Source organism: Antechinus flavipes, chromosome 1 (genome assembly GCF_016432865.1).
Source record: "Antechinus flavipes isolate AdamAnt ecotype Samford, QLD, Australia chromosome 1, AdamAnt_v2, whole genome shotgun sequence".
Classification (NCBI taxonomy): domain Eukaryota; kingdom Metazoa; phylum Chordata; class Mammalia; order Dasyuromorphia; family Dasyuridae; genus Antechinus; species Antechinus flavipes.
The window spans coordinates 714,071,642-714,085,754 of record NC_067398.1 but is presented as its reverse complement, the minus strand read 5'-3'; the positions used below and the strand labels follow the sequence as shown (position 1 = coordinate 714,085,754).

The 14,113-nt window shown below is 51.4% G+C and overlaps 1 protein-coding gene across 6 annotated transcripts in view; it reads right to left on the bottom strand.

Moving 5' to 3' along the window:
* The window catches only part of EMID1 (EMI domain containing 1), a 64,450-nt gene that overhangs the window by 14,658 nt on the left and 35,679 nt on the right, over nt 1-14,113 (bottom strand). For all 6 annotated transcript variants that reach the window (XM_051973054.1, XM_051973052.1, XM_051973057.1 and 3 more), the window contains exons 4-11: nt 11,847-11,924; nt 10,866-10,927; nt 6,942-7,083; nt 6,530-6,580; nt 6,254-6,361; nt 5,033-5,152; nt 336-425; nt 96-148 (exon numbers count right to left, since the gene is read on the bottom strand). In XM_051973054.1, coding sequence (XP_051829014.1) covers nt 96-148; nt 336-425; nt 5,033-5,152; nt 6,254-6,361; nt 6,530-6,580; nt 6,942-7,083; nt 10,866-10,927; nt 11,847-11,924 — 704 coding nt within the window. The remainder of the gene's footprint in view (nt 1-95; nt 149-335; nt 426-5,032; nt 5,153-6,253; nt 6,362-6,529; nt 6,581-6,941; nt 7,084-10,865; nt 10,928-11,846; nt 11,925-14,113) is intronic.

Below are 14,113 nucleotides of genomic sequence, written 5' to 3'. Positions count from 1 at the left end.
CTCAATAACACCGAGTGACCTACTCTGTGTCAGGCCCCCCACGTGTGAAGTAATATCCCTTCCCTTTGGACATAAGCAGATAAGTGTATACTCACCTTGTGGCCAGGCGAGCCTGGGCTACCCACTGGGCCTGGGGGGCCTGGGGGACCTGGAGAGAGAGGAGGGGCCCCCGACTGGGTCAGACAGGCTCCCATTTCTGGACTGGACCACGTCCACGAGAGGGGTGACTATGCCCTCCGAGAGTTCCTCCTTTTATCTGCGTGGCCCCCCTTTCCTGCCGGCTTCCCCACCCCCCCTCACGAGGTCAGCGCCCCCCGCTCACGGTCCCAGCTTACCCATGGGGCCCGTGGGGCCCGGTGGGCCGACAGGCCCCTGCATCCCAAGGCCCCCGGTTTCGGTGAAGGTGTTGGAGAGCAGTGGATCTCCTGGAGGGAGAGAGGAGGTGAGGGACGCCAGGGTCACTGATGTGGACGGTGAGAGTGGGGCAGCACTGATCAGGGATTGCAGTATCCTGCCCGGCCTTCAGGGTCCGTTCTGAGCCTCCCCTCCCGGAGCCTGTCCTAGTGTTCCAGCCTCTCTCTCTGCTCTCCTTCAGAAGTAAGTGCTCGGAGGGCAGGGACAGGGAGCTCAGTGAGCGGGGAGGGGCAACGTGGCGGCCAAAGGCTCGATGACGTCCCCAGCTGCAGTAACAGTCCGGGCCCGGGGAGCCGAGGTCTGCCCTGGGCAGCGCCCACATGGGGCTCGGTTCTCAGATGTAACTTAGCCAGAGGAGGAGGGCGGGGTGGGGTCAGGGCAGGAAGGAGGCTTTCCTCCAGAGTAGCGAAGCCCAGGGCGGGAGAGCGGCTCTGCTGGGCGGGAAGGATTGGGGGGCAGACTCCCGAGTCTCCGCATTGGGTTCCCTTTCTCTCACACCTTCTGAAGGCGCTTCAGGCGCCATCCCGCCCCGCTCAGAACAGTCCTGTCCCCAACGGCCCCAGAAGCCACTCTTCCAGCCACTCCTTGGCGAGAATAACTCTCATCAGATTAAGCCTGAAAAGTCTTTGGAAGCCATTGGATGGAGTGAAATGATAACAGAGAAAGGTCTGCTCCACCTGCTGGCGGTGGTGGGGGGTTTGTTGGGCCTTCTGGGTCCTAGCCATCTTGTCTACAACGGGGGCTTTCCAACACCCTTCTGAGGAGGTGAGACTGAACTGGGGGACACAGTGGAGAGCTTGAGGAAGGTCAACGTCCTTTAGGCTCGGTGAGCCAAAGACAATATTGGGGGAAGTCCCCGTAAAAGGTTGGCTCTTTCCCCGGCTGCGCTTCCTGGTGCTTGCCCGTCCACTGCCGCCATTATACACTACTTTGTTGTTTTGTTGATCTATACGATTTTATATTAATACATAATAACCCGAACCCTAATGTTCACAGTAAACTGAGTTTTGTCTCCATCACAAAGAAACCAATGATTTATTAGTGCTTACTCGTAAGCTCATTTTGGTCCGACTTTTCATGACCCTATTTGGGATTTTCCCGGCAGAGAGACTGGAATGATTGGCCCTTTCCTTCTCCAGCTCATTTTACAGAAGAGGAAACTGAGGCGATTAAGTGACTTTAAATTCACTTAAATTTAAAGAGATTTAAATTTAGGTCATTAGGCTAAGAAATGTCTGAGAGTGGATGAGTCCTGCTAACTCTAACTCCAGCACTCTAGATATAGATATAAGAGTAAAGTTAGACAGAAGGCCCAGTCTCTTCCTAGATCTACTAGATTCAACTCTCTAAAGATAAAGAAGGAATCACGTGGACCTTAGGGGCTTTAAGGAAGCCAATCATTCTAACTAGATAGCACCAAGTTTCTTCTTCTCCATCCCCACTCCCAGGCTCAGTTTCTCTCTTTTAGGCCAAATAAATTCATTTTCTTCAAATGCTCCTCCTACAACCCGGCCCTTTCCCAGCCTGGCTGCCTTCCTTTGGACACAGCTTATGGATGTTCTTCGTGTATTGTGCTGTCCAGAATTAGACCCAACGCTCCCTATGCGCTACGACTAGGACGGAGAAAAGTTGAGACTACTCCCTTCCTATTACTGAAAGCTCGGGCCTCCTGGTATAGTTACAGATTCCATCAGCCTTTTTGGCCGCTCTATTTTACTATCAACTCCTACTGAGCCTCTGATTCACTGGACTCCTCAGGTTTTCAGAAAACCACTACATAATAGCATGTCTTCCCGCTACTTTTTATTCTGGCGAAGTTGATTTTTTGAACCCAAGCATAAACTTTACATTTCTTTAAATTTCATATTCTCCTCTATTCCATGTTCTAACCTGTTAATATCATTTAGAATCTTAACTGTTCTCTGTCTACTTTCTTTTTTTTTTTAATTTTAATTTTTATTTTTTTTATACTTAAATTTAATTTTATTTAATAATAACTTTGTATTGACAGAATCCATGCCAGGATAATTTTTACACAGCATTATCCCTTGAAATCTCTCTGTCTACTTTCAAGGGACCTTGTGTCTCCTGAAAATTTCATAAGCCTGTCATCTATCCGACTCACGGATAGAAATGTTAAAAAGCACCGAGCCAAGCGCAAGGCACTCGACTAGAGTCTCCTTCCAAAGGGACATGGAACCGATTATTAGTGACTATTCTAGGAGACCAACCAGTCGATCGGTTCCAAATCCATCGATAGTTTTATCCCTCCATCTTTTCTGTAAGAAGAGCATGAGATGATAATTGTAGAAGAATCGCACGTGTTTAGCATATATTGGATTACTTGCCATCTAGGGGAGGAGATGGGGAGAAGGGGAGAAATTTGGAACATCAGATTTTGCCAGGGTCGATGGTAAAAAATTATCATCATGTGTTTCGAAAATAAAGAGCTCTAAAAAAAATAAAAATAAAAATAGACGAGCAGGAGAGAGTTTCTTAAAAGCTTTGCTAAAATTTAAGTAAATGCGATCTAATTTACAGAATTCTCTTGATCGCTCGGTCTGGTAACCCTGTCCAAAAAGGAAACGAGGGTTAGTATGGCATAATAGTATCTAGAATCTATACAAAGTGCTTTATACCTGTTATCTCATCGAATCTTCACATCGGCCCTGGAAGGTGGGTATCATTATTATTATATTATAGATTATTATATTATATTATCTATATTATAGATGAAGAAACTGAGGCAAACCGAAGCTAAATGATTTGCCCAGGGTTGTACATATAATAAGTGTCTGAAGCAGAATTTGAACTCAAAATGCCTTATCATAACTTGTTTTTCTTTTTTTCATTTTTTTCTCAATAGTATTTCATTTTCTCAAGTAAAGATCATTTTCAGCATTCATTTTTGTAAGATTTTATGTTCTGAATTTTTTTCCTCCTTTACCTTCCTCTCCCCTAAATCTATGGTCATAGTTATTGCAGACTTCATTATCCCATTTTACTGATGAGCAAAATGAGATCTGGAGAATTTAAGTGACTTGTTTAATATGTATCTAATAAGACTCCGAGGTAGTTCTTGAATCTGGGTCTTCCTGACTCTAAGCGCTGCTATCAGGCCTTTCAGAGCCACTAAAGGCAGCCGGCCCTTCCCCCATGTTATCACAGTGCCTGAAATTCCACCATTAGAGAGTTATTCCCTGGGAATTTTATGCGAAAATACAAATACCTCTTTAGGGTATATGTAACTTCTTATAACGAAGCTCCTGAGAGCTGTTGAGTTCTGGGACCGTGACAGTGGCAGGAGTCACCGATGTATAGCAGTAGGGGACCTCAGACAGCATTTAACTCATCTCCGCATTTTACAGAGGAAGAAACTGAGGGCCAGAGAAGGGAAGCAGCTGATCCGATGACCTTTAGCGAATGAGCAGCAGAGCCGGCATTCAAAACTAGGTCCAAATCCAGAGCTCTCTAGCCGTCGGCCTTCCTCTTAGTATTTAGTTTCACATAAGGGGACAATGGGGATCATTGAATGCAGGACCAGGTTTGGACACCAGGGGGCAGAGCTTTACCACTCAGTCCAAAGCCACTAATGGTTTTTTTTGTTTTGTGGAGTGGGTCTTTTTTTTTTTTTTTTTTTTTGATAAGTTGTGTGTTTGAATGTGTGTGTGCCTCAGTTTCCCCTTCTTTAAACTGACGGGGTGGGACCAGACGGCGTCTGTGATCCTGTCCTTTTGAAATTCAGACCCAGGTCAGCCTTTGACTGCCCGGGAAAGGAGATAAAAGTTTGTTTGGGTTTCCTCTGCTTGATCTTGGCCAAATAATGTCCCTTTTCTGGGCTAGTTTCTTTCTTGATTAATTAGATTAGACCCCTCCATAGGCCGTCCTCGCTCTGAAATCCTCCCGTCTCTATGACCTCAGCCCCTGCTGGCTGCGAGCATTCCCTTTTTCACTGGGCCTTTCAACAACGCCTTCAGCCAAAGGAAAGGTGGGCTTTGTTTTCTGTTTCAAGGCCCTTTCTGGCTCTGACGTTCTAGGTTCTATTCCCCAAGGTCCTTTCTGGCTCTGACGTTCTAGGTTCTATTCCCCAAAGTCCTTTCTGGCTAGGATGTTCTAGGTTCTATTCCCCAAGGCCCTTTCTGGCTCTGACGTTCTAGGTTCTATTCCCCAAGGCCCTTTCTGGCTCTGACGTTCTAGGTTCTATTCCCCAAGGCCCTTTCTGGCTAGGATGTTCTAGGCTCTATCCTTCTGTTCCTTCTGGTTCTGACACCGGAGGAGTGTATGTGTACAAGAAAACAGCCCAGACTCCTCAGAGGAGGGGCTGGGCCAGCCTGAGTGGCCGGGATTCTGGGACAATTCTGGCAGGGAGCACAGATGGAGAAGATGGCGCCCGGGGTGGCCTCTGAGCGTTCTCTATCTGCTCTCAAGGCTCCGTTGGGCCAGGAAGGCGCCCAAATGGCTTTTCGGGGAGTCTGGGAGGTGGGGTTTCGTCCTTGGCTTCCAGCTCCCATCTCAATCATAGATGTGTCCAGAAAGGGGTGTTTCTACCCCCACCTCAGCGGGCCTCATCTTTGTTCCACTCATCTCTGGGGGCTCCACATCCCCTCTCCCAACTCACCCTGTTCAGAGATCTGGGCTGTGGAGGGTCCACTTGGCGCTGGGGGTCCAGGAGGTCCTGGGGGGCCCCTCTCTCCCTTGGCTCCATCCCGACCTGGGCTGCCGGGTGGCCCTTGGGGCCCTGGAAAATAATGAGGGAAAAAAGGAGGGACAGGGATGATTAATCCACACTGGGCATAGAACTGGGCACCTGGAGGGGTGAAGAGAGGAGGAAAATAGCCGCCATTGTTTCGGAACTCTTACGTCTGCCTGAGCAGAAGGGACCGTTCCCTCCCATAAATATTTATTGAGTTCCTTAAAATAATCTCTGACCTCAAGGAATTTACCTCTGGGGAGGGGGTGGGGGAAGGGGGGGTAACAGTATGTACACAACGCAGCAAATGCAAAGTCTTACGTGAAGGCCCTGGCCTGGGGTGGGCCGGCTGGACGAAATCTGGGGCAGCTAGGAAGTGGGGGAGGGGAGGACGGCTTTCCAGGAGGGGGGGACAACTTAGACAAAAGCCTGGAGGTGGGAGGTCAGCTCTGGGAACGGGGAGCAGCCTGGGATTGTTGCAACGAGTGAGCAAGAGGGTCAGTTTGGGAGGGTTTTGTTTTGGCACCAGATGTCCGTGGGGCATCCAGGTACAGGTGGCCAGGTTGGTCAACAGATAAACCCGAGGATGTTTCTCAAGAACTCCCCGCAGAGTTCCCTCGTTAGGTGCCCACTAATTAGTGCTCCACACCTGATGAGCTCGCAATAATAGAGAATAGAGAGTAAGGGCTTCAGAATACTTTTGCATTGACTGCTGTGGGCAAAGACAGTGGGATGATGGCAGCAGGACCAGGGGCTCAGAAGATGGGTTCGAGTCTTGTCTTCTCCTGCCGGCTGAGTGACTGGGGGCAAGCCTTAGGCGGCCCTTTAAGCCCAGAGTCATAGGTCACTTGTAGATTGTGATCTGCTTCGGGAGAAGGGAGTTCCCACATGCTAGAAGCTTAGGTTATGCTGAAGTAGTCTCTGGATGAGGCACAATGCTAGGCCCTGGAGGGGGCGGGAGGGACATCCCTCAGTGGTGCCGTCCCAGCTCCCAAGGCTGCCACCTTGAGTCCAGCCCCGTCATCCAGCCCGTGTACCCGGCAGGACCTCCAGGCCCCTGGAATGGTGGTTGTGCCACCTTGAGTCCAGCCCCGTCATCCAGGAGGAGGCCCTTGTACCCGGCAGGGCCTCCAGGGCCTGCTCACTCACCTGGTGGCCCAGCGGGGCCCTTCAGCCCAGGCACTCCGGATGGACCCCGGCTTCCGGTGTCTCCTTTGGGGCCAGAAGGCCCCGGGGGCCCGGGAACCCCTCCTCGGCCTATGAAGGAGGGAAATGTCTGTCAGGGCCCAGACAGGGGTGCAGGGTACAAGCCAGAAGCGTTTGGGGGCGAGGGGTGTGTCTATGCGTTCCCGGCCCCTATAGTCTCCCCTGGCTCCCGCTGAAGGTCACCCCTCTCCCCAGTCTTAAAAAGGCGATGACACCTACCATCCCGGGTGAGCACGGTTCCCCTGCGTCGCTCTCCAGCTCCAGGAGGCCCTGGCACATGGAGGGAATGGAGGTCAGGGCCCACATTGCTCTTGCTGGGCCCCAGGGAAGGGGCCTGGAAGCATCTTCTGCTCTGGCTCCCCTCTGAACCATTAGCCCCCCTTCCCTCTGGCCTCCCCTAGGGAGGAAGCCCTATTCTGGGCAACTTCCTCCCCAGCCCATCCTCAGAGCAAACCCCAGCCCTTCCCCTCGGGATCCGGGCCTGGCACCTGCTACTCTCCTTATACCCGTGAGCCACTTGGAGGGAGACGTTTTCCAGAGGGAAACACTCCCGGTGAGTCTGCCCCTCGCAGACCCTCACCTTTGCTCCACGGGGTCTGCAGTGAATTCCGGCCCCTCTGCCTTTACTCACCTCTGGCTTCTTCGTCTCCGGGGCTCCCCTGGGCAGCTGGCAGCCCCCACAGCAGAGCCGGCTCCCCGCCACCCCCTTTGGCCTCCCGTGGAGCGCCAAGGGGCAGCGATGCCGCCTGCTCAGGTACTGCCAGCACCGACACCTGGGAGGAGAGGAGTGGGACGGTCAGGAGGTGGACAGGAGGAGGGCCCGGTCTCAGAGTGGGGGAGGGGGCGTCGTTCTGGGTGGGGGAGCCTGGAGAATGTGGGGGGGCTTAAGTTCTCTAACAAACTCAGAATCCCCTAATTCTAGAGCCGGAAGGGGACCTGCCAGGTCACTCGGAGCCGCTGGGATACAAGCAGGAATTCCCTCAGCCATATTCTAAACATGGGCTCGTCTGTTGGACGGACTCTGCTGAGAGTTAGCCTGTCACTCCTGCCTTGGTCCGGCGCTCACTGTTGGGAAGCTCTTCCTTACACAGAGCCCCCGTCCGTCTGTCCCTGGGCAGCCTCCTGCCTCCACCCTCGGGGTCGGACCGGACGAGACTAACAACCTTTTCCATGCTCGGAGATGACGTACTTGGGCTCTCTCTTTTCAGCTCGACTCCTTCCTCTGGTCCCCATTTGATTTGAATTTTTCCCACTCTGGTTTCCCTTCTCTGGATGCTTTCTAGCTTATTGCGGTCCTTTCCAGTCCCTCCCTAGTCCTCGGCTTCTCACCGCAGCCCAGGACGCTTCTTTGGCTACCTCACATATCAACTCCTAACCGGCTTGTGGTTCCTTAAGACCCCCAGATCTTTTTCGGACGAACCACTGGCTAGCCATCTCTTCACTTATAATGTTGATTCCTTGAACTCACACATATTTATCCCAATTAAGTTGGGTCCCACTAAATTCAGCTCGCTTTTCCAGAATGTCATAGCTTTTTTTGTTTGTTTTTTTTTTGCATCCTGGCTGTTTTTAAAGATAGTTTTTACAACAATTTTTAACATTTTCAAAAGTTTTGAGTCCCAAATTCGATCTGCCTCCCTCTCCCCTCCCCCTTCCCTGAGACAGTAAGCGATCTGTTCCGTTACACATGTGCACTCGTGTAAAACTCAGGCCATTATATGAATGCTTTTTATCCCGATCATTTATACAAATGTTAAATAGCATAAAGCACAGAACCCCGAGTGCTCGGCCAGAGACTTTTCCAACTGACATGTATTCATTGACGGCCGGTCTCTGAATCCAGCCATTCAGCCGATTCTAAATCCGTCCGATTGTACTTTTGTCTGGTCCGCATCGCTCCCTCTTCTGCCCGAGAACAGCCGAGTCAATAAACGTTTAGCAAGTGCTTGCTTTGTACCAGGCACATGCTGAGGGAGAGGGCTCAGGACAGCCGGAGCCTTGAGCCGAGACGGGGAGGCAAGGTGAGGCGGGACTGGGAGGGGCCGCGGACTGGAAAAAGAAGGGAACCCACGAATCCAGGTAAATGAACTTGGCTTCCATTCCTGGCAAAATCCTAGAGCGCCTTGTTGAGAGGACGCTGGGTAAATGTCTAGATATGGAAGCCGTGATCACAAAGAGCCAGTGAGCTCCTCCAGAACGGCTCCTTTCAGACAATCATCTTCTTTTTGTATGTTTCTGAACTAGACGATCATTTTCTTTCCCTCTCTCTCCTTCCCTGCCTTTCTCTCTCTCTCTTTCCTTTCTTCCTTCATTTCCTTGTTCCCTTCCTTCCTTTCTTCTCTCCCTCCTTCTCTTCCTTCCATTTTCCCTCCCTCCCTCTTCCTTCCTCTATTCTTCCTTCCTTCCTCCCCCTTTTTCTTCCATCCTTCCTTCCTCCCTTTCTCTATCCTTTCTTCCTCCCTTTATCCATCCTTCCTTCTTTTCTTCCATTGTTTCTTCCTACTTCCCTACATCCTTCCTTCCTTCCTTCTTCCTTCTTTCCTTCCTTCCCCTTTTTCTTCCTCCCTTCCTTTCTTTCCCTTCTTCTCTTCCTTCCCCTTCTTTCCTTCCCTCCCTCTCTCCCCTCTTCCTTCCTTCCTTCCTTCCTTCCTTCCTTCCTTCCTTCCTTCCTTCCTTCCTTCCTTCCTTCCTTCCTCCTTTTCTTTCTTTTTTCATTCATTTTTTCTCTCTTCTTTCTTTCTAAGTAGGTCTCCCCATCTCCCCCAGACTAGACATACAGGAGGTGTTCATGGGACCCAACCCCTCACTGAGGAGCACGGGAGCTTTGACCTGTCCAGTTTTTAGCCTGAATCGCCCGTCCTTAGACAACACGGAAGCTCCCCACTTAGTGCAGACACCCGACTGCCTGAGCTGGGGAGTTACTCCAGCTGGGATTTCCCCACAGCTGGGCCTGGAGGCAGGTGACCATCACCACTCCTCGCACTTCCCGATCTTTAAGGTCTCCTCCATAGCGACTCAGTCTCCATATTTCCCAGTGCTTTGTCTTGGAGGCTAATTCACCTTGGCCAGAGGACCCGGGTTCAAGTGCTGCTGCTGCTGTAATTTGTTAGAGATTAAAGGCATATACGCCACCTTATTTCCTCACGTATTTGGGTTATTCAGTCTCTATTTTTGCCCCGTTCTTGCCAGTGCGAAGGTCGTTCTCCTCGGCAAAGCAAATGGAAGCATAGAATATTTCAGTATTGTCAGCCCTAGACTCGAGCACTGGCTCTCCAGATGGGATTTAAGGACCCTTGAGTTTCCCAGATCCCTTCAGAGAGGAGTCTGCAGGCTCAAAACAATTTTATAAGATATTTTCATTTCGAAAATGGCCAATTTTGAGAGATCCCACGTGAACAGTAGATTTTTGGAGGATTCCCAATAAGTTTTCATTCAATTCCAAAAGTCCAGAGTTGATGAGGGAATATCCTCCGGGTTGGTCTGTCACTGGGCTAATGAGGCAAACATTAATCTCTTGTGCTTCCCACTTTTAGTAAAGACATCAATAAGTTGGGGGAACCAGAAAATCGTTGATTTAAAAATGGAGGAAGCCACAGGGGCCGTCTCGTTCAACACCTTCATTTAAGACCCTTAGATCAACTTCCCTCGTTTAAAAGGTGGGGAAACTGAGGTTGGGGGAAGAGAAATGAGTCGGAGGCAACGCGAGTCGTAAGCGGCAGGACCGCCATGAGAAAGGCCACTGGCTCTTGGGCACGCGCTGCTAAAGTAAAGTGACTAGAGTCTGGCATTTAAAGCTGTCTTCCATCTAGCTGACTCCCACCTTTCCTCCCTTTTCTCACCCCATAATTCACTTGGGCCTCCACCAGCCGGGACTTCCTCTTCTCCCCTTCACTCAGAAACAAAGCACCCCCATCTCCTCCTCAGCTACTAGTTGGCACAGTGGACAGAGAGTGCCAGGTCTGGGTCAGGAGGCTCTGAGTTCCAGTCCTGCCTCAGACATAGCGTTTCTGAAGAGGACCCATGGCATCACAGAGAATTGGATTTAAGTTGAGCAGAGCTGCACAAAGTCAGCAGCCTCACCCTCTCCTCCGGGGCATTGAGAAGCAGCTGTGTGACCCTGGCCAAGTCCCTTTACTCTCTCTGCCTCAGTTTCCTCATCTGTAAAACGAGCGGGAGACGGCACGGCCACCACTCCGGTATCTTTGCCAAGAAAACCCCAAAGGGGGGCACGAAGAGCCGGACACGACTGAACAACAACAGAATCTCCTTGATTCCATCCTCTGCAAGGCAGAGGCGCAGAGACGGCTGGGTGACCCTCTGAGGTGGGTGGTACGTAGGGGCAGAGACTGGAAGCAGATTTTAGCTCAGAATAAGCTAGAACTTCCTCACAATTAGAACCAATGGAACGGGCTGAGGGGAGGGATGGGATGTAGGAAAAGAAGACAGGTGATGAGCTCCCTGTCACGGACGGTATTCAAGTGGCAGTAGGGGACAGCTGGGAGAATGTGCAGGTTGTGGCGCGGGGGGTTGTGCAGCCGCTTTTAGCTTCACTGACCTTGTCCTCCAGCACCTTCAGCCGCTCGGCCAGCTCGGCCACCTTGCTGCAGTTTAAACAACCTGAGGAAGACAATTGACACGGGCTGAGCTTTTGTTCAGACTCACCTTTTCTCTCTTCTCGGGGTGAGGGGGAATCTTCCGCATCTTTTCTCTCCTTGGCTCCCTGGGCCTTTCACCCCATTCTACTGAGGAGAACGTGGAGGCTGAGAGAGGGGGGCGGGCAGGGAGGCTGTGGCGGAGCCAGGCTTGGCCTGGGGCTTCCTGCCGCCCTCCCTGACCAGCGCTCTTTCCCCTACATCTTCCCCGTGGCTATTTCCTGTGGCTGGCCCGCTGCCCCGGCCTGGAGCTGCCCCTGTTTCCCTGGCCAAGCCTGGCTCTGCTACCCCCTCCCTGCATCCTCCCAGGCCTGTGACCTGGCCGGTGACCCTCCTTGCCTGAGGGGGCTCCCCGGGGTCTCTCAGGTAAGACTCTGGGTCTGGAAGAGCAAACCTTCTCGGCTCCAAGCACAGAAGGGGCCCTCCTTCTCTCCCCAGGCCAGCGGGGGTGAGGGGATGGGGCTGGGCCTGGGGAGCCTTGGACTTCCCAGGGGTAACCAGGGCTAATTGCATCTTCCTTCAGGATGCCTGAGGGGGGCTCCCTGGGGTCTTCCCGGGTCTGGAAGAAGGGCGAACCTCGCTCCAACACAGAAGGGGCCCTCCTTCTCTCCCCAGGCCAGCGGGGGTGAGGGGATGGGGCTGGGCCTGGGGAGCCTTGGATTTCCCAGGAGTAACCGGGACTAATTGCATCTTCATCACCCAGAAGGCCTCCTGCTGCTGCAGCTGCTCGGTCTCCGTCACTATCTTCCATAGCCTCCTTGGGCATGAATGGTCCGGCTTTCTCCGGATGCCCCCTCCTCCCCAGAGACCTCGAGGGAACCTCCCCTCTCCCTCCTCCCAGGGAGGGCTCCCACAGGGCGGGCTCCGGGAGCGCCGGGACTCACCTGAAGAGACCGTGGGCTGAAGGGCCATTCGGCGCAAGGAGGGGCCGTGCCATGCGGGCTCCAGGGAACTGAGGCCATCTGCAATGAGCAAAGCGCTTTCCTAGCGGCAGACCCCCTGCCCCCACCCAGCATCCCCCAGGACCGATTGCTTCCTCTTCTTCAGACACTCAGGAGAGGGTTGCCCCATTTAACTGACGGGGAGACTGAGTCCCACAGAGAGATCCAGGGGCCCCACAAATCTCACAGCGCAATTTTGGCTTGGCCAGTGACCCTCTCCATGGTTCTACTTGTCCCCAAGCGTCCCTCATGGAGGGTCATGATGTGTGGAAATAAAATCACAGAGACTCGGCCCTAGAAAGGATCCCTGCTATGTGGCGGGTAGATAGCACTGGGCCTGGAGTCAGGGAACTCTGAGTGTGTCAGCCACTGGCTGTGTGATCCTGGGCAAGTCACCTCCTTTCTGTCTGCCTCAGTTTCCTTATCTGTAAAAGGGGGTGTTCATAGCACTTACCTCCCAGGGCTGTTGTGAGAATCAAATGAGATATTTGTAAAGCACAGTGCCTGGCATTTAGTAAGTACTATATATCCATCCATCCTCCTCATCCTCATCTCAGCCGCCAGAACCGGACAAGACCGCCCCTCTCTTACGTCCCTGACATACGGCTACATAGACTTCTTGAAGACCCCTCGTGATGGGGACCTCTCAAGGTAGCCCATCCCCTTTGGGGTGAATCTCGGAAGACTGCCTGGAAGAGGTGAGCTTGGGACCAGGTTTCAAAAGGAGAAAGATCGGTGTCTCAAAAGGGAGCCCCATTTCTACTTTCCCCAGGAAGCCACTGTGACTCAGGAAACAGAAGGTACAATGGATAGTGCTCTGAAGACATGGATGTGAATTCTGACCTTAGACACTTACTAGCCGAGTGACCCTACACAAGTCACTTACGCCATTGTTGCCTCAATTCCCCCCTCTGTCAGGCAAAGATGATACCCATACTTATGGTCTGGGGGAACCCTTAATCATTTTATGTCATGGATATCTTTAGCAGACCGGGGAAGTCTACGGCCTCCTTCATAGATTAATATTCTTTTTTTTCAATTAATTTTTTTTTTCTAACAAAAGCTCTGCTCTTTGTCCCCTTTTCCTCCCCACCTCCATACTGAGAAAGTAAGTTACAAACATAGGTAGGTGAATAAAAAAAGTCCCTGCTCAGTTACATCCAAAAACCGTGTTTTACTCAGAATGTAAAAAAAAGGCATCGATTAAAATCCAGAGAATTACGAAGGGAGCCGACTTTGGGGAAATCCCGTTACCCGGATACAGTTGGTGAAAAGGTCATGGCCCGGGTGCTTGCAGGAAACATGAGAACTCTGGGGAGAGACAGGAGCTCTGGGGTGGGGTGGAGGTGGATAATTGTCCAACGAGGTGTGAATTACCCAGAGAAAGTGGAATTGCCTGGATGTGTTATAAATTGGGAAGAGAAGAGAAGAAGAAAGAGATAGAGAAAGAGAGAATTCAGTGAAATCCCCCTAAAAATGGCTTAATGGGAAAGCAGAATCAGGCATTTCCAAGGCCAGTCTGGGTTTATCCCCTCAGTGGTACCGAGTCGCTTGGACCGTACTGGTCCAGCAGGAAGGTAGGGCCTCTCAATGGGCAGATTTGCCTTTTGCATTCTGGAAAAGAGAAAACCATTTGACTAATTCCTGAGGGACTTAAATACCAGTCCCCGTATACGTTTTTGTTTAAACACCAGTCCCCGTATACGTTTTTGTCTGTTTTTAATTGGTTAAGTAAAATCTGTCTTATAGTCTAGGTCTTGTTAGCCTGAGTGCTTGCAGGAAACCTGAGAACTCTGGGGAGAGACAGGAGCCCTAGGTGGGCGGGAACAAAGATGGATAAGCAGAGCTCCCCAAAGGCAGGTGTTGCATCCCATCAGGCACCATGACACGCCAGTTACGTTTCCTGGAGGATTCTTGCTCAGGGATAATCTGAGCTAGACGGCCTTTGAGGTCCCTTCCAACCTGAGAGCCTCTGAATCTACTTCCTCCCACTTCTCTAAAATGCTCAAGGCCAAGAATCAGTAAACATGTCACAAATCAGACAGTCCAACCTCATTTTACAAATGGGGAAACCGAGATTCGGAGAAAGGAAATAAAAAGAACTGGAAAAAGAACTCAAATTTCCATCAGGTTTTTAAATTTGCAAAATGACATGTTTGACATATATTGGATGACTTGCGTCTAGGGAAGGGGATGGGGGAAACAGAGGG